General features: G+C 39.4%; 1 protein-coding gene and 2 pseudogenes across 4 annotated transcripts; 2 read left to right on the top strand and 1 right to left on the bottom strand.

Annotated features, from left to right (window-relative positions):
• Positions 1–631: 631 nt before the first annotated feature.
• LOC111342832 (cation channel sperm-associated auxiliary subunit theta-like) lies at positions 632–10,681 on the top strand. Of its 3 annotated transcripts, none has more exons than XM_088738962.1 (10): positions 632–816; positions 1,182–1,242; positions 1,481–2,384; positions 2,689–3,469; positions 4,031–4,735; positions 5,813–5,916; positions 8,261–8,444; positions 9,056–9,141; positions 9,792–9,870; positions 10,512–10,681. In XM_088738962.1, the coding sequence occupies exons 5-10, from the start codon at positions 4,621–4,623 to the stop codon at positions 10,586–10,588; spliced, it is 645 nt and encodes a 214-aa protein (XP_088595088.1). In that variant the 5' UTR covers positions 632–816; positions 1,182–1,242; positions 1,481–2,384; positions 2,689–3,469; positions 4,031–4,620; the 3' UTR covers positions 10,589–10,681. The 3 variants fall into 3 exon arrangements, with proteins under 3 accessions (XP_088595088.1, XP_022805691.2, XP_088595089.1); XM_022949956.2 differs by lacking the exon at positions 2,689–3,469 and having other exon boundaries at positions 4,031–4,114; positions 4,568–4,735; XM_088738963.1 differs by lacking the exon at positions 2,689–3,469.
• Positions 10,682–10,931: 250 nt separating this feature from the next.
• On the bottom strand, positions 10,932–14,527 carry LOC148720738 (uncharacterized; annotated as a pseudogene). Its single transcript, XR_015992948.1, has 3 exons — positions 14,207–14,527; positions 12,261–12,339; positions 10,932–11,675 (listed from the first exon to the last, which is right to left on the bottom strand). The product of XR_015992948.1 is annotated as an uncharacterized LOC148720738 (transcript).
• Positions 14,438–16,294, top strand: LOC148720739 (uncharacterized; annotated as a pseudogene).
• Positions 16,295–20,061: the final 3,767 nt, after the last annotated feature.

The raw sequence follows: 20,061 nt of genomic DNA on the forward strand, positions 1-20,061 counted from the left end.
CAATAGTTAAGAATACAAGACATCTTGAAAGCTGAAAATACAGGATAACATTTAAAAATTCAAAAAAGAATTTATAAGTAAAGGTATAAACAAACATGTAACAGTTTACAACAATATAGTGTCTATAAAATTTTAAAAATGTTAGGTGTTAATTAAAACTTTGAAGGAAGAAAGTGACTCTGCGTTTTGAATACAACGAGGTAAAAGGTTATAAAGAGCTGAACCTGAATACCTTAAAGTTCGTTTTGCAAGGCCTAGTTTCGGTTTGGGCAGGTGCAAATCTGTTCTCCTGGAGGTATTATAGCTATGTACATTACAATTTCTAGTGAAATAGTCACTCAAATATTCAGGTACTAAATTATTTAGGCATTTAAATACTAAGGTACATTTATGTCTTTTCCGTTTTGTTTCTAGCTCAGCCCACCCTAAAACATTAAAAGTGTCTTTAGAAGAGTCACGCCTTAAAACGATGCAGGCAGCGTGATTTTGTAACCGTTGTAGAAAACCGGTTTTGCTGGTAGAAAACAGGACCAGTATTCTTCACATAAAAAGAACTCGCCAACACGATGAGTCAACTAATTATCATACTTCTCATTTTTCAGGATAGGTGTGATATTACCATTGCACCATTGCATCCAATCACCTATTACTGCAATGTAAGCAGATTAGGAAAATGGATTTCCAAGTGAGCACCAAGGTGAATTGACTGGATAACAAGGTGTCTGGGAAAGGGAAGAAGTTAGCTCAACATTTACAACCAGAGTCTTTAATTTGTGAAGTCACAAGTTAAGATGGTAGCAAGTATTCACTGTATTGGTATGAAATGTATTTTTATACAATGAAAAAGTAGCCCTTACCTTGGAAATCATGCATAGTATTAAATCAGAGAATATACTTAGCCATTTTCAATGTTAGAGTGGTCAAACTCCAAAAATCTGAAGATGTAAGATGGGATCGCATCCCTCCCTTTACCCACCCCTTCCAAAATTTTCTTGCAACTGTTCGTCTCAGTCTCTGCCCACACACTGAGGTTCCTTGTTAGAAATTGGAAGTACATCACCAAATTACAACAGCTATGCTTGGACAGAAAACAGGTCTTTTTTGGAGAGATTTGAAATTTATGTTGTTTGCCATTCTCTGAAAGGGGTTAAAGTATCTTCAAATTTTCTTTTATTTGGAAGATTTAGGAAACTGAACTAGTGGCTGGAAGACATTTTTCTTTATCCAGGAGATAAAAAAAAGGTAAAGTCTGTTTATGAGCCAAGTGGTCCATCAGGCCTTTGCTTCAGTAACTCCAGTTTCTGTAAAGTGAAGCGACCAGGAGTATTTCTACTTCCCCTCCTGGAATAGGATGCTGGTCCATTGCAGGGTTATTCCCCAACATCAAATTTGTCAGTACCCATTTAAACACCTGGGTGAAGAGAGGCACTGTGAGAGTAAGGTGTCTTGCCTAAGAACACAACACAATGTTTCCCACCAGGGCTCGAACCCAGACCACTAGATCTGGCGGCGGAGTCGAGCGCACTAACCATGAGGCCACCATACCTTCAGAAGACTCCCTTATACTGTGGGAGAGTTGACATAAACGTTATGGTCACCCTTATTTCTTGATGAGTTTTTATATCATGATCTTATACAAGCTGCATCAGAGGAAAGCTGGTTGAAGTTGGTGAAGAACTGTTTACAAAGCCACAACTCTTGTTACTGAAAGGTTTGGTTCTTAACAAATCTATAAATATATGAACTCATATTAATACAGGAAGGAGATATGTTCGAGAGTTCTTAATTGTGCAGTGGAAAGCATCTTAAGCTTCCTGATAGCTCCACAAACTGCCCAAGTGCGTTTAATCCTTTTATTCCCAGAATCTCATCTGGAATTCTCCCTACTGTTTGCCATATAATCCTTATGATGTTGCTTTGGAGAATTTGGTATTGGATCAAATTATAATCTCCTTATTGATATTTTTCTTTATTCTCATCACTTGTCTGCTTAATATTGTATCTAACATTGTGTAGTTTGGAAAAATTCTGCCTTGGTCACTTGTGTGACCAATCTTGAATAACCTTGCTGTTGCCTGCTAAAAATGTGAATCAACTGTACTCTTAAGTCACATTTCTTGTGCAGCAAATGAAAACGTGTAACCACAATCTTGTCAGAGTTCATGTCCCATTATACTTTCATCTGAAATGTAAAATTATTGAAACTTGTACATCCAGACTAAAAGATACGACAATTTGTTCTGCTTCAATTTTCTTTTGCTTTTAGTTAGAAACTGGAGGCTACCTTGCTGTAGTCCTTCCAAAACCTGCTGAGAATATTCAGGATGGACTCTTGACAGAAGAATTATATGAACAACCTCTAGAGGACAGAAAAGGACGAAATGGTAGGAGATTAACAATTTGATTTATCTTGTTGACATTTTTAAGGGAAAAATTTTGATTTAAGGGCTTGACGTTTTACCCTGAAGAGTGACTAACATTTAATTCCCCCCAAATCAAACATTAAGGGGGGGGGGGGGGGGCTAATTGGGGCAGTTGATTCCTATAGTTGTGAGATTTGATAGGAGTGGTGCTTATAAGCGAAGCTTAGCCAGAAATTCGGTGAAATAGTGAAAATAAGCTTTAAGTTCTGAGGTCGAGTGTAAATTCTTGTGTAACCAGCATTTTTCTGTGTTGTTGTGCCGGTAGTTTCTGCCAAAGCTACGGGATAGCAGTAAGCCTATAGCAAGCAACTTTTTGCCATTGAAGTGTAGGAAAGTCGGAGCAAGTGGCTGCAGCAATTGTCTCAAAGCGCGATGAAAAAGATTACATTCCTCTAATGGTCGATGATGATTCTAGAAACGATGAGGTGTGAGAGAGATGTGACCTTTGAAAGGCTACAAGAGCTTTAATTTCCTTTATTCTCCGCTTAGGGTGAATAATTGGTTTTATTATCTAGCTACACTTCGTAGAGTACAAATAACGCCATAGACGAGTACAAATATCACGCGGTATTTGTTCTGTAGAATACCGGTTAAACAGATTTTCTCGCATCGCGCAAGCGAAGAATTGAATTGCAGTTACGGAAAAAAAAAAAAATGGCGGACAATTTGAATCATATTTCCGACAACGAAGAGTCAGAATGGCTGGCAAATATACATCCAAGTTTATTAGATGAATTGAACGAAGAAAAACAGCTAGACGACCTTGAAATTTCTTCATTTTTTTAAGAAAAAAAACAAAAAAAAACAAAAAAAACACGACAATGCGCCAATTCCGTTCCGCCTCGCATTCTTCTGTCACGCACTCCCCGTAAATAAATTCCGCGAAATTCGCCCTCACTGAAATAACAGTTTGGCGTGGTGGATAATAAATAACTTATTAGACGTTTTTTTGTGTAGTATCGCTAAGTATTTTTACTCGTTATTTGTATTTTCTCAAGGTAGTGCCCACCTCCCTCCTCGAATAAGCTACAGCGGAATCATTACAGGTTACAGGAGAATAGTTTCTTTTCCGTTCCAGTTATTTCTGGCTTCATGCGTTTGCAGAGTTCCTTTATGGTTAAATGTTCATTTAATTTGTGTCTTATTGCTGCGCTAACCCAATAAATGCCCCCTCGATTAAGCCGAAAGTTTGAATAAAAGTCAGGGCGGTAATTCGAGAAAATATCGTACGGTATCTCAGTGCTTTTATTTAGTGTTACTGCTCTAAAGAGAAAACGAATAGAGAGAGGTTTAACATTTGTAAGCTGAACAAGAACATCAAAATAAGCAATTACAATCACGTACCAAGATGACTGGACATAATTCCATTTCCTATCCTCCACCCCAATGGGTGCTCTAGATGATTATTGACTTGAAATTTCGCAACATACGAGGAAGGAAATAAGACCAGTCATTTACAAACGATAAGCGTGTTTTGTGTTTTATTATTGTACTTTTAATGGCCCCCGAAGCTATCGCAACTAACTGATACTGTTTATAATCTACAAAAATTTAGAATTTTTCACGCAAAGTGGACTTCAATGAGTTATTTTTATTTTTTTTTTTAGATCAATACACGTTTTTGTATGGCTTTCAGATGACAGAAAAGCTCGTAACCTCTGTATTTAGCGTACTTAAGCTTCGACTGACAGGTAATTGTTATGTTTATTATCCTGGGCACTGTTTTTAAGCTTTCACTTGATTGCTACGCTACTATTTGGTCGTGCAATAGGGACGGTGATGGTCACAGCATATGACGAGAATGAACTTGTATTTAACTCGCTTTTCGTATAGTTCTCAAAACAGTGCTACAGTCAAAAGGCAAAAATAAATTGTACACAGCAAATAGAGGAGTTTAGGGCTTCAAAATCCGAAAGAAGAGGCAAGAGATTTAAATTCTGTCATGCCTAATCTCCTCTCTCTACTGAAGCTCCCTTCATTCTGAAAGGGAATAGACAGACTACCAGCAGCTTATTAGCGCACTTTCAGTTTAAAACGCTTGAAAAAGATTAAACCCAGAATGCAACGCGAAAGACAACGTTTTGCGTCTCGAGTAGCTTTGTTACTAATGCGCGCGGGAACTGACGTCACAAAGCTCGTATGAGGTTATTGTAGCGAGTTGGGACGAGGTGAAATACTCCAAACGACAATAGCAACGATGGGTTTAAAAAAGGCGCTGAAAGCGCTTGAAATCCTTGAGAAGCCAGAAGCCATACTTAACCGGAGACTTCAGTGTAACCCATATTATCCGTTTAAAATGGTTGAAGGAAACAGTAAGTGAAATTATCGTTTATCCTTCTGAAAGTGTAAGAATGTAAGCTGGCTTAAATAAGGCTGAAAATATCTCTCCGGCAGAACTATAGATGAACCTTAGTGCGTTAAGTCAAAGTGTGACGTAAAGATCCAAAATACTCTCAGCTCTTCTTTTTTCCTTTTGGTTTTTTTTTTTTTTATTTTGTGTGTGTGTTTGTGTGTGTGTGTATGTGTGTGTATGTGTGTGTATGTGTGTGTGTGCTGTGTTGTGATTTGTTTGTTTTTTTGTTAGTTGTTTTTTTTGTATAAAACGTTAAGAGCCGATTTATGCAATCAAAATTACCGGTTAACGACTTAGTTTTTCAAGGAGGACGAACGCAGTTTTTTTTTACCGACTCGCTTCCGTTTTTCATTACTTATTTATGGTAGTACGCAACCATTTTTTTTTTTCTTTTTCGATCAACGGTTGATTTTCTTGTTCATGGAAGAGATAATAGGAATAACTTTCCCTCAAGGGTAAAAGGCATTCCTCGATGTGTAATGGCTTTTTTGCTGAGCCTTTTGATTGGTGTAAAAATCACTAGTTTCGTTTCACACAAAAAATTGTTACCTCTCTCAACTCGATCGACCTCATTTTCTACGTTACACAGGCTAAAAAGAAAATTATAACATAACCAAAGTAAAGCGCGCGCTCTGATTGGTCGATTTAGCGTCACCCATTTGCCCATGGGTGTACGCTGCTGATGTGAGCAAATGCAAAGACTATTTTTCCGCGCGCTTGCTTTTTCTGGTCACGTAAGATTTGTTAAATAAAAGGGAACTCTTTAGCTATAATGTATCAATGTTATGTTATAAAACAAATAGTAATCACCACAGCGTACACTATTGAGTTATGGATGCACTTGGGAGGTTTGCTAAGCACTCAAGAAGCTAGAGTCGCTATCGCCTCGAGCGACTCTTTCGCTTCTTTCGTGCTTAGTAACCTCCCGCGTGCATCCATAACTCAATAGTGTACGTTGTGGTGTTTACCATTTGTTAATTAGGTCGAGCCAACTTAAGCCAGGTGCAACTGATTCAAAGTTTTTATCAATTTGCAGAGTTCATTCTTACTCTAAGTAGAAAACGATTTTACATTGGAACTCTTACGGCCTTCGTTTCCATGGTTACACTGATTACTTGGGGAATTGCACTTGAGGCCAGCGTAAGTATGTTTAGTGATTGAAGGAAAGCTAATCGAATGTATACGAAAGTAAAGAGAAAAGAGGTATAAGTTTACGGAAATCCTGCTTTTATTAAAGAAACAAATTAATCACTTCAAACATCTCATCTATAATAATTATGCACAATTAAAAAGAGATGATCCAATCGATCAGCTAAAATGCAGAATAACTCCTTGTAAATATAAATCATACGTATTTCTTACTTTTTTGACCTCAGTTAAAATGAACTGAAAATATCCAACTTTTCTGTCTGTTCTCGATATTTTCACGAGCCTGGTTTTTGTCTTGACTACTATTGATATTGCAAAGCTGGAAGGAAATTATACATAAAACTTTGGAAAGATATCACGAATGAGAAATCTGACTTACCCTCAAACTCTTGTGAAATTTTTTCAGCACCTAAACTATTTTTCACGCAAACCAATCAAATCGCAACCGCTGGAAAATGAAAACATAATTAGCATTAATTATGCAGAACCATCTCGAAGGCACAGTAATGTTTTATTTTGGAAACATGAGCAAGCCGCATTTAGTGTTATGATGCTATGACTGGAGAAACCGAAGGAAAAATAATTTCAGCGATACTTTCCATACAAAGAAAATATAAAGATTGGATAGAATATAAAACTTACCTCCTTAAAACAGAAAAAAGAAGTCGAGGGTTCTCACTGTGAATTAATGGAGTTTTATTTTGTATCCTTTCAGAGAAAAATGTTTCGCAAATTTGTCGGACCGTTGAGCTTTAAAACATTTTTTAGTGACACTTGACTTCATTTAGCTTTGATTTTCTCCATTTTCCCCGTTGATTTTGAGCTTTTCACTTACAGTCATCGATTAGCTGTATCAAATGCGCTCGCTCAAACCAAAGTATAAAATGTGGCGTGCTTTTAGTCAGCCAATGGGGAAGTTTGTTTACTTTTTTTGTGCATTGTGAGAGTTTTGCACTCTATCGCACAGATCCTTGTTGTCGCTCTGTTAAAAAAAAATTTGTTCATGCTTTTAGCTGTGCTTATATTGAGTTATGGATGCACGCGGGAAGTTTGGAGAGCCCTCAAAAAAGCTAGAGTAGCTCTCGGCCGCGCCTAGAGCTACTCTTACGCATTTCGCTTTTCAACTTACTCATATGACTCATGGAACTTAGTTCGCACACGTTTTTCTACATATTTTTATCTCATGAGTTTGATCGGTTATGTAACAGTCTTTTTTTTTCACGCACAAACTGATTAGGATTCCATTTTAGGTCATTATGATTGTGATTATTTTTAAATGCAGCGAACAAATTTCACTTTGATTGAATCTTCATCTGTTGCTCTGAGGCTCCAGTGTTTAACCTTTCTAAAGATTTTAGTGAAAGCTTCATAAGATAGATTTTCCGAACTGAGTTTAGAACAATTACAATTACAATTACAATTTATCACTTATAGAGCGCTATTTACAATGACAGATCAACAGCGCTTTACAATCAATCCTAACCCGCCCATCCCACCCCAGGGGAGGATATCCACCACACAGTAATCTCGTGCGTGGGAAATTAACGTCTCCTACCCCTAACCCTGTAGGAGACGGGACCTCCATTTATTCGTCCCTATCCGAGAAGACTAGAATATCTAACCATTTCTTGATGTTATAGAAAGGAAGCATATTCTTCTCAATTATTTTAAGACCTTGAGTGTTGGTCCGGCTGGGGCTCGAACCCTCGACCTCCCGCACAACAGTCCAGCGCTCTATCCACTGAGCTAACCGGGAGGCGGTTAGCTCAGTGGATAGAGCATGAGTATGCGACATCTCTTACTCCCCATTCATAGAAGTTAATGTTTTTTATACACTGTCCAAGCGACAGGTAATGAGAATTAAATGTTTATCGTGTTGCATGATACTTTGTCTCGATAGAACATCCGGATAGAACATGAGTATGCGACATCTTTGTTAAACTTCTCTCGCAGTTGGGTGATCATATAACATATTCTTCTTAATGTTTTTTATACACTGTCCAAGCGACAAGTAATGAGAATTAAATGTTTATCGTGTTGCATGATACTTTGTCTCGATAGAACATCCGACCTTAATGAAAAGCCAACAGACAAATTTATAGCATTTAAAAAGCAGATGTAGCTTCTATGAATGGGGAGTAAGAGTTTTAATGTCGTTTTGATCGCACTCCTTTAGATAGCATTTAATCGCTGACGTGATTCTCTGATTTACCAAGTCATTGGAATCAATGGGAATTTCATTTACAAGAACGGCAGTAAAAATATTCGGTGACTATAGTAGAATTTATATTACTAATGTTTACTCTCCAAACACTAACGTCTCACCCATCTCCAGCAATACATGTTATTTCCCATCCTTGTGGGTGGTATATCAGCTATCGTGGCATGGGAGAACAGAGGACACCGCACATGCGTGTTAGACGGAGAACGTGCGCAGTACATGTGTGTAGTTGGAGAACATTCTGTGGAGAATGGCAACTTCCATAACGTTTATATTAGACTTAAAGCACAAAAGCACGGTAAGAAGCAGAGAGGTTTCAAATTAAATTAGTTTTGTTTAAACCTTGCTCGCTAATTTCCTCGACCAGTCAGTTGCATAAGTAAAAGTAGTTAACTTGGATTTTATCCGCGCTTGAGCAAATTTGTTTGTTTCACATTGTTTTCTCATTGGCAACCTGTAGTGATATTTCTTTACTTCTGTTTCCAGCCCACGGTCATCCTGTTATAAGTACCTATGAGACATCGCATTTAAAAACGAAAAAAATTCTGTTCACATATACTTGTCAGTCCAGTTTTCTTGCTTTACATTAAGAGTGAGTTCTTACAATATACGCCTCCAGTTCTTGATCGTGAACTAGAGTGCTTTCTATAATATTTTTTATTTCTTCTGGTAAGTTGTTGCCACTTTGTTTAGAGTTATGAAACACTCGGTCAAATTGTGTCCTTCCTCGGGCAAATCCACCCTAATTGTGGTCGTTCTCTGTCTGACGAGCGTAAAATCGAATGCAAATGCGTGTGGAATGCGTATTGTGGACAAGAAAACGTGCACAGCTCACCCTTTCTCATTCAGTTATTTTATATTTGCGTGATCCATTCAATTGAGACCATTCTGTTATCCTTTCTCTCTTAGGGGCGGGTGAAATGTACTATTATGTCGTATTTAATGGATTCCACGTGACGGAACAAAAAATTACATCTTATTCCAAGAACGATAAGGTAAGTGTCTGAGTTAAATTCTAAGGATTTCTCTTAGTTGTAACTGTCAACTAAACTTTCATCACCAGCTTTTATCGCCAGTTTACTATCTCACATTGAAATTCAGATCGGCCTCATATTATGTCAACGTAGAAATCAACTGGCTGGGCGATCAGGCTAAAGTCGGACTTGGCATGAATTGCTTGTCTCCTGTAAAACTATTGATAAGTGCCACATACGTGATAGCTCCTTTCAGTTTGCATGATAGTTGCAACATCAGAGCACGCGGTTTATTGTCTCGAGCGTATCACTATTCCAGTGAAAACCACAAACCCGTCACCGTTGCTGTTGGTTCTCTCACAAAAGATGGAATTTTTTCCCTGACAAAATAACCCAAGTATTTCTGGCTTTCATGATTTTCTATGCCTTACAGTAAAACTCATGGATTTTACTGTTCAGAGTATATTCCAAATTATGTAGAATTAACTTTTTTTTTAAAGAGATTTAAGGTGTTAATGAAAGAGAATGCCTCCGTTCCTTTCCTAGTGACCTGGGTAGATATACTGACACAAGCTCAGCGAATATTTTTTTAAAGGGATATTTAAGACGACTACTTTAGCCGCTTTCTTTCTCATACTTACACTAGTTTGATAAATTATTCTTTTCTTTAGAAGCTGCGTGTTCTGGCAAAGAGGCTCGCGGAAAATCTTAATCTTAACTATTTTGATGTAAAAGCCAGCTCAAGGGACCGTATCTTTTTGTCATCACGGGAATATCTGATACGTTTGTGATGATGTTTGTAGAGAAAATGATTTTTTGATAGGGGGAAGGATCACTGCAGTGACATACACAACAAAGCGTTTTCGTCTCATCATCCGGGTTTGAGCAGCCCTGAGGAGTAATGTGGTCAGTAGTGACTTACGCTTCGACAACCTTAGAGGAAGTAATAACTTAAACCTGATAACCTTATGTTTCTGGTCCTATAGTCCACAATTTATTACACGACTCGGGCAGTCAGAGGACCAATAACTAAAATCAACCAATCAAAATGCTTTATTGCCGGTCCAATATTCTCTAAGTATTGGACCGCGCACTGTCCCGAATGGTCCCGAATGATCCCGAATGATCCCGAATGATCCCGAATAATCCCGAATGATACCGCTCTTGTGTCCGTTTGAACTTCAGTCGTATAATAAATCTCTCATTAACCAACCTTGCTCGGGACCGTACTGGAAGAATATCGGCCCTCAGTCTTTTTTGTACAGACCGCGGTGCGCTCGGTCCGTACTGTCAAGACCTCGGGCCAATATTCTCCCAGTACGGCCCTCGCGTTTGGTTTATAAGATATATATATATATATATATATATGGAACAGCCTTAACTTATCGCAGACGTTATCCGACACCGTCCTGTGGTTGATGTCCCAAATGTTAACAATGGCGAATGCAATATTGGCCAGCCTGTGTAATCCACCTTATATCATGACATTCGGATCTTATCCTCTGTTTGATTTAAATCTGATAAATTCCCTCAATTTAGTTTCAACAAAGCGTTTAACTTTCTTCCGATGTTTCTTCCGATCATATTCTGCTGGTAATTTGGGTAAACTAAGCAAGCTGCAATGAAGCTGAATTATTTTTATCGGAGAAAAAATTAAAGTGTAAGACAATAGCATGGCTGGAATAAGAAAGATGAGAGATTCTGAGCTAGGTAGAGAAATTACTTTTTGTCTTGTTCGAGAGGCATGGGAACCTATGTGTTCCATACTTGTTACTTAGAACAAGAAAACAAGAAAAGTAACTACAACAAAATCAGTTTGTATGCTCATTTATTTTCCTTGTGAATTACTAACCGGTCATACAATCAATACTTTGTCGTTCTGTTTTACCCCATCTCTGCCTGAAATGACATTTTTGCAAGTTTCTAAAATCAACAATAACTGACATGGACATTCACAGGTTGGTTGGGTGAAAAAACGTGTAATCAGTTTTGAAGGAGAGAGTTAACTCTAAGACCATTGCATTGATTATTGCACGTAATGTAACTTAACAAGAATGTGGCCGATATAAAAAGACAGCTATGTTTAAAACTGAACATAAACATCACAACAAACTCTGCCTCCGTCGTCGCCTTAGTGTAACCTTGCAGATCTTCGCCGTACCAAAGGCGTAGCTGTTGACCAGAAAGTATTGCATAAGGCTCCGTAAATGGGGTCAGCACAATTTCTTTGGAAGCTGAGTTATATCCGGGAACCCTGGCCCACTTGCCTGCTTGGTGATTGTACTTCATGAACTGTCCCGGCGGCAAAATGATTTTGTTGTCCGATGTTGTTATGACCACATTAACCTCTTGTGATAAGCTGCCATGTTGACCACACCCCCAAAACGACCAGTGTCGGGGATGTCTAACGTCACAGGACACGTAACCATACCTGTGGACTAACTTTATACCGACCAGTCCGCCGCCAGATGGCAGGTAGAAGGATCCAAACTGAGTATCCCTGGCACCAAAACACACTGGAGCGGTATTTGCCTTCTGCCAGTTATTTAAGCAATCTGTTAAGGGAAAGATAATCTTTAATCCATTTGGTCCAGAAACCTAATCTTCCCATGCTACCAAAATTTTAGATCAATGGTAGCTGTTTGTGGTCTTCGATTTGATCTAGAAAGAAAGTATGCCAAGACTGATATCGCGCGGGGAAGGGGTTTTTGAATTTCCTCCAAACCTTGGTGGTTACCTAAAGGAGATCCTTATTATTTGCTTATCTTGAAAAACGTAGCTTTTATTTTTCAGGTTTGTAGCACTATAACCCCGTAAATGAACCGATTCCAAACCGTCATTGAAGTGGTAATATCTCAATTGTAATGTCACCTGACGAGAGAGGTCCACATTTTCGATAAATTTCTGTTTAATTTACTCGAACGCGATTAACTCATCTCAGAAAGAACAGCACATGGTTTAGAGACTTTCGGGTCCCTTTGTCTGCAGGAACGTACAGTTTATATTTCAAAAGCAAGGACTGTTGCGTTGTGTCAATTTGCAATTGCTTCCAGTCGCGATAGATCCAAAGTGATCAAAGGCCCTTCTTGCAACGAGTGAAAAATAAATCGTCGTTGTCATGGTTTAAATGCTTTGATTACCTGAGGCCTGTGAGTTGACACTTTCACCAGTAACAGCAAAGAAAATTGCAATGAGGCACAAAGCTTTCAACTCTGCAATCTACAAACAATAAAACTTTACTTGCTGATACTTCGCACACTCGCGACCACGCTATGACTGCTATTAACAACGCATCATGTGACTGACAATCATGGTCAGTAGGACCTCTGGGTGTCTTGTTGGGCAGAGTGCCTGTCGTTCTGACACAAGTATCGAGGTATTGATGCATTTCAACTTTGTGGATACAATCCAAATTATTTCGTTACCCCCACCGACGCAGCCCCAAACAGTTTCTTTAGAAACTATTAGCCTTTATTCATACTGATGCATGGCCTGGGCATATTGGTGGGCTTTTATTGGACCCCAAAAATACTCAAGAACGTCGCTTGAGAGAATATCGAGTGTCCTATCATTCAACAAGCTCAATAACTTAATTAACAATACAAGCTTGCTAATGGTTAGATTCTCAGCATAACTAATGACAAGCGCCGTAAATTAGAGGCGTCGATGAGACACCTAGGTGGAAAAGCTAGTAGACTGTAATGTGTAAAAAAGTTATTTAACAATAAGAATCTCTTACTATTTCGACCCTTGAAGAATGTTTCCTTCCTAAATTATTCGCTGGTTCTCCTCAAGCTACCTGTGGACTTGAATGATGAGTAGACAGATCGCGGTTCCTTTTATACAGGACAATCTATCAATCAGCTTCCTGTGTATGTGGGCTTTCGGGTAATTTTTTCCTTTTTCTTGAGAGGATTTGGCATCTAACTAATTTTCCTGTTACTCTATCCTCTCGAAATTCTGGTGTACGTGTCTTTTGATGTTATTTTTTTCCTCTTTCCTAATTATTATTAACAAAGATTTAGTAATACATAGACAAGTAAAAACGAACGATATAAAATCCCGACGTTTCGGCGACTTCATGACGCCATTATCAAGGGTACAAATGAAAATAAAATTAATAAATGCGGGTTCAAGAGTTACAACTAATTTGCATAGGGGAGGTAGCTACACAAATACTTTAGCACGGATAGAATCCGTTTGCACGTTCAAAGTCGGTGTTAATTGTTTGATGTAAAGCATCTCGTTGACAAGACAATCGAATTTGTTCATGCACTTCTTGAGAACTTTGAAACAGCTAAGAAGGTCCTCAGGGACAGCACCTGCGGGGTCGTTGTCGTAGTGCTTGCGTACTGAAGATGACGTGCTCTTATGGCTATCCACGCGGGCATATAAATGCTCACGTGTGTAATCAACTTAGCTCCCTGTATCACACAGGTTACATTTAAATTGGTACACTACGCACTGTTGATTAACCAGCTGTGGTTTAGTTTCACATTCTTCAAGGTCTTGGCCAATTTTCCGACTGACAAATACGGGCTGGATTGGGGTTTGGAGCTTAATGCTAAGGTCTTTCAACTGTGTCTTAACAATGTTAGCGGAGTCTTGGTCCTTGAAGGGTATGACTACTCGGGTTACATTATTTTTCGCAAATCTTCCCAACGCCTGCAATGGCTGCTGGTCAGCAATTCTCGAGTTAATAAAGGTGTTAATGGCGGAGTTGATAAGGTGGCGAGGGTAGTCCAAACGTGAGAATAAATTCTTCAAGCGCTCACACTCCTCAGAAAAATAAAGCCATGAAGAGGACAAACGGTATGCGCGATCGAGCATAGTTGTTAATAAGTTCCGTTTGTACCTGTTGTCAACGTAACTCTGGTAGTGGACAAGTAAACCAGTATTAGTAGGCTTGACATAAACTTTCGTCTCTATTTGGGGTGCACGGTTTAGGAGCTAGGTGCCCAGAAAGGGGAGCATGCCATCTTTTTCGATTTCCATTGTAAAGCTGACAGAGTGATGGGCGTGGTTCAGGGTGTGTAGGAAATCCGTAGCTGTAGTAATGTTGGGCATTATAGTTAGTGTCATCTACATATCTGCGATAATAATCAGGCAGTTCACCTTCGAGCACTAGCCTTTCTTCCAACGATGACATAAACACGTTAGCTAGTAAGGGCCCGAGTGGGGACCCCATGGCCACCCCGTCGGTTTGTTCGTATAGGGCACCATTGAACTGGAACAACTGACCCTTGGTGGACACGTTCAACAGATCAGTAAGGTCTTCTTTGGAGATATTCAGATTGTACGTAGAGTTAAACCAGTTGTCCCTTAACAACTGTGAAAACGACGAACAGTTAAAACGACGGAGTGATATTGTCATAACCAAACCCGATAAAGGGTCCGGTGTTGTCATCATGGATAAGACTGAGTACATACGTTTACTATCTGAAGCATCTGTTAACGACACCAACAAGTTTCGTTCTGTCCCACTAGAAAGACCAAAATCCAGAGGTAGGCCGCCCAAACACTATCACCCGCTGTTGATTAGAGAAAAAATGTTACAATCTACCGTTCGCAGAATCCTTCCAAAGCACATTGCTCAATCTGTAAGTCCTTCAGGCCAGGCTCGAGACTAGCACACCTATATGGGCTACCAAAAACCCATAAGGAGAAGTTAACCGTACGTCCCATTCTATCAGCAACGAGCACTTATAACTACGCACTGGCCAAGTGGCTTGATGACAAGCTCAAACCGCTGTCTTTGAATCAACACACCGTTACTGACATCTTCGATTTCATAAATGAAGTGCGAGAACTGAAAATCAACAAAGGTCATATCTTGGTATCGTATGACGTGTCACCTCTATTTACCAACGTACCGTTAGACGAAACCATTGCGATTCTGACCGAGAAAGCCTTCAGAGACAACTGGTTTAACTCTACGTACAATCTGAATATCTCCAAAGAAGACCTTACTGATCTGTTGAACGTGTCCACCAAGGGTCAGTTGTTCCAGTTCAATGGTGCCCTATACGAACAAACCCGACGGGGTGGCCATGGGGTCCCCACTCGGGCCCTTATTAGCTAACGTGTTTATGTCATCGTTGTAGGAAAGGCTAATGCTCGAGGTAAACTGCCTGATTATTATCGCAGATATGTTGATGACACTCTCACTATAATACTCAACATTACTACAGCTACGGATTTCCTACACACCCTGAACCACGCCCATCACTCTGTCAACTTTACAATGCAAATCGAAAAAGATGGCATGCTCCCCTTTCTGGGCACCCAGCTCCTAAACCGTGCACCCCAAATAGAGACGAAAGTTTATGTCAAGCCTACTAATACTGGTTTACTTGTCCACTACCAGAGTTACGTTGACAACAGGTACAAACGGAACTTATTAACAACTATGCTCGATCGCGCATACCGTTTGTCCTCTTCATGGCTTTATTTTTCTGAGGAGTGTGAGCGCTTGAAGAATTTATCCTCACGTTTGGACTACCCTCGCCACCTTATCAACTCCGCCATTAACACCTTTATTAACTCGAGAATTGCTGACCAGCAGCCATTGCAGGCGTTGGGAAGATTGGCGAAAAATGATGTAACCCGAGTAGTCATACCCTTCAAGGACCAAGACTCCGCTAACATTGTTAAGACACAGTTGAAAGACCTTTGCATTAAGCTCCAAACCACAATCCAGCCAGTATTTGTCAGTCGGAAAATTGGCCAAGACCTCAAAGATTGTGAAACCAAACCACAGCTGGTTAATCAACAGTGCGTAGTGTACCAATTTAAATGTAACCTGTGAGATACAGGGAGCTATGTTGGTTACACACGTGGGCATTTATATGCCCGCGTGGATAGCCATAAGAGCACGTCATCTTCAGTACGCAAGCACTACGACAACGACCCCGCAGGTGCTGTCCCTGAGGACCTTCTTAGCTGTTTCAAAGTTCTCAAGAAGTGTATGAACAAATTCGATTGTCTTGTGAACGAGATGCTTTACATCAAACAATTAACACCGACTTTGAACGTGCAAACGGATTCTATCCATGCTAAAGTATTTATGTAGCTACCTCCCCTATGCAAATTAGTTGTAACTCTTGAACTCGCATTTGTTAATTTTATTTTCATTTGTACCCTTGATAATGGCGTCATGAAGTCGCCGAAACGGCGGGATTTTATATCGTCCGTTTTTACCTGTCTATGTATTTGCTAATTATGTTTTCTATCGTATTTATTGTGAAAAACTCGTTTATTATTTATTTCTGAAGAGCACCTGTGGCATAGAACTAATTTGAACTAAAAGGCCCTGATTATACAAGATGACTTTTGTTTCAATTGGATACATACTTTTTTTTTTTTTTTATAGAAAGTAATTCACTTTATGATTTGTGGACTGGGGAAAATCCAACTTTGGTATTGTTTCGGGCTTCTTTTTCGTCTGCGTATTCAGCAGACATTTTGGTGGGTTTAAGTGCTGTTTGTAATCATACTTGGACAACGGATGTGATATCTGAGAAATAATCAGGCTCTTTAAATATCTAATTAATCAGATGAAAGACTGCGATCATGCAAAGCGATCACTGGACCTCTGCCAGAGATGGGATGGGATGTGACGTCATTCTTGTCAGAAGAAAATTCGGCCAGGCACGTTTCCTCCCTAAAATATTTACTGAAGAGCAAAAGTGCTCCAACTCACATCGTAACTGAATATCTAGTAAGCTAACTATTTGCTTCATGGGCTAGGAAGTGGAAGTTTTCTAGAATATAGTTGAATTGGTGATTTCCGCGCCTGATCAATGACATGACCCCAGCTGGAAAAAGGGCCTATCCTATTATAGAGGAATGACTCGGTACGTTCCTGTTATTACTTACAGCTGTTTTTCCCTTTGTTGCGAACTCATGTTGCTTTCTTTCGCTTTGCTTTCACTTAAGCTAGTTCATACAAGGTTCCCGTTTGGATGATGGCTGTGGCATCTGACAAAGAAATAAAGCACTCACTTCTATCATTCTTTGCATGAAAGGTTGCGATCTTGTTCTTAATGGACTACTGCCTGAGTATTTCTTTTCATTCCCGTTACGTTATAATTTAGTCGGCACAAGATACGGTTTAGTTCTCTGAAAAACCTTTCCCCAGAGCAAAGCCGCTGACTTTCACTTCACAAAGTAGCTTCCAAGATATCTTAGTCCACTTTTTATTGCGTAACTTAGGGAAAATCCCGAGGCTTTTAATAATAGTGTTCTCGATTACTTTATGTGATAGTTTTTGCACGAATAGAATAATGTTGGCATCGTATATCAAGGATGATCACTTTGTGTAGTACAGCATATCGATCCTTATTAGCACATAGTCACACGTACATCTGATACATAGAGAGAGCAAACTAGCGAATGCGATTAGTTATGCAATGCGAGGGCCTATCTTTCGAGAATCGTAATGTTACAGTCAATATCATATGAATTAGGTCAGGTTTTCATTCGTTAATGTGGCGACTTTTCGCATAAGCATAGCGCTCAGATATAGTGTCCCAGTTAACTTTAGGGCCTCGCTCAACCAGTGTGCTTTGCACGACATTGCTATTGTTATCATTTGGGAACTTGATACTTTTTCTTACAATCCAGACGGAAACGGCATGTAAAGAATACCAAAACAGCAGTAGACGTAGAAAAGTAGTATTAACACCTGGAGCACAACTAAACCGCTGCTTTGGAAGAGGTGTTTTGACGACGTTTTCTGTTTGTGGAACAGAACAAAAGACAAAATGGAAGAATTTGCAAGACGGGCAAACAACCACATTCTCAACATTTTACCGCGATACAATCACTGTTCACGGTTGAAATATCATACACAAAAGTGTACAAAATCGACCTTTGATGTCCAAACGCATTACAAAGAGACGAACAACTTCGAATGCTTCAATTTTTATACGTTTCATCACCGGGCGCAAAGAAAGGATTCGTAAAAGGAGGAGCAAAACGCCTCCTATGAATAAATTCGCCACGCTCCACGTTTAACAAAATGATACAGAGTTTCAAAATCCGCTTAAAGAATAGAGGATTCCAGAGATGAAATTTTGGAAAAATGTATCTCTAATTTGATCTCACTGGGAGAGAAACGTCACTAAAAAAACTTAGATGAGATAAGGCTTGCGATCGATGTAAACATTTTCCGGTTCGAAAGTCACCCAAGTGCCGGGAGAGGTTCCTCCGAAATGCTGATAGTTCTTCAATTACGCTAAAAAGATCAATTACGTAGAAGACGAAAAAATTAGGGGAAGTGATGACAAACAGAACCAGGATCTTGTGAGCTCCTGAATAATAGAGTCACACTTCGCTTACATTACAGGCGAATTGAACTGATTCATTCCTTTTATATTTGACTTAACAGCCTTACAAAGCGTCATTCAATGATTCTTTTTACCCACAACTCATCCAAAATGGATCCTGCGTTGTTTTTAGTCAGGCGTTCAGACGAAAATGGTGCGCGAAAGGAATGGGAAGCAGCCAACAAACGTACGATTGGCGGTAAGAAATTAAATGTGTTTTCGAATCGGAGAGTTTGAAACTTCATGGTCAATTTTCTGCTAGGAGCGCTGGCGCAATATATCTCCAGTGAAAACTATTTTGGAAGTCCTATTCTGCCAAGTTGCCATTGATTTTATTCGCTTGGGAGATTCATTAGTCACGCGAAAAGTGGATTATCGTTCGTGGTTGGTGAAAGAATATATCGGTTGGAATCTCGGTGAACATTATGGGGAGAGTTTTGTTTTATTGAAAGCTTAAATGGATTTCTTCTTGATTAGGACTTCGAGTTTGCTGTGTTTGAACTTCGTTTGGCAGGCACGTACGATTTACTGTTTGCTGGCACAAATTTCTAGGCTGATTTTTACAACAACGTGTTCCGAACTTTTATAACTCTTCTATAGCCGCTTATCTTTCATTCAAATTTTACAAACAGAGTTGCATGGGGCTAAGCTCATCTCGGCATTGGTAAGATACGTTATCGTGCATACAGTTTTTGGATAAAGAAAATAATGGCGAAAGCAATCAGAGATTGCCTTTGTAACTCTGGCACGGCTCTGTTTTACAATTGCAATGGAGTGGGGCTGTGAGGAAATCTTACCTAGGCCCTACACAACGGAGTACAGATGTGAAGAACTAACGTGATCAAATATTTGAGAGGGACAGCCTTAACTCACGCAGATACCCCGCCATATACTGTTTAATTCTGATTGGGAAGAGCAGAGTTTTACGTGGTGAATTGTCTTGTTGTCAAAGCAGGTTTCCTCTGGAGAGGACGGAAAACGTTTTTGATCAGCTTTTATCCTAATTGTGGGACATGCATATCTTCTCCTGGTACCTGGAGGCGATTTCTGCTCCGTCCGTTCTGTGAATGTCTCTTGGACCCTTGGTAAATCTTCCAGGCGTTTGCCTCTTGTCGTAATGTTCACGTAAGCTTTAAATGAAGTACTAGTACAACTTTTATTTTCATATTTTTCGCGTGGCTGCGATACTTCTCTATGCTTCGCCATTTTGTCTCTACTCCTCGCGATTAGGTAACAGAAGACCTTGAAAGATGGTTGCTATGTGGAAATTGTCATGTGTTTTGTTTACGACGTTAAGGGGAACTCTAAATTAAATAGCTAGTTGGAGATGGATTCGACACACAGTCAGAAATTTCCTATCATTAACAGAATGAAAAAAAAACAAACAAAACAAAACAAAAAAACAAAAACAAAAAACAAACAAAACAAACGAAAAAAAAAAAACAGCATGTTTTGGGAAGACTCCGTTTGGCTTATTTTTAGGAGACCTTCCAAAGGTCAGGGGCTTGTTTAAATTAATGACGTTAACCTCACACGCGAAAGTCACCGGTTCGAAAAAAACCTGGTGCTACACAAGAAGACTGATTCATCCTTGTTATGTACAACTTAAAAT

Source organism: Stylophora pistillata, chromosome 11 (assembly GCF_964205215.1).
Source record: "Stylophora pistillata chromosome 11, jaStyPist1.2, whole genome shotgun sequence".
Lineage (NCBI taxonomy): Eukaryota > Metazoa > Cnidaria > Anthozoa > Scleractinia > Pocilloporidae > Stylophora > Stylophora pistillata.

What these genes read in the sequence shown, in the direction of transcription:
- LOC111342832 (XM_022949956.2), top strand. Translation starts at nt 4,060, where the DNA reads ATGACAGAAAAGCTCGTAACCTCTGTATTTAGCGTACTTAAGCTTCGA. An exon ending in ACTTAAGCTTCGACTGACAG is followed by an intron (nt 4,115 to 4,567) that starts GTAATTGTTATG and finishes AGCTCGTATGAG; the next exon opens with GTTATTGTAGCGAGTTGGGA. An exon ending in ACTTAAAGCACAAAAGCACG is followed by an intron (nt 8,445 to 9,055) that starts GTAAGAAGCAGA and finishes TTTCTCTCTTAG; the next exon opens with GGGCGGGTGAAATGTACTAT.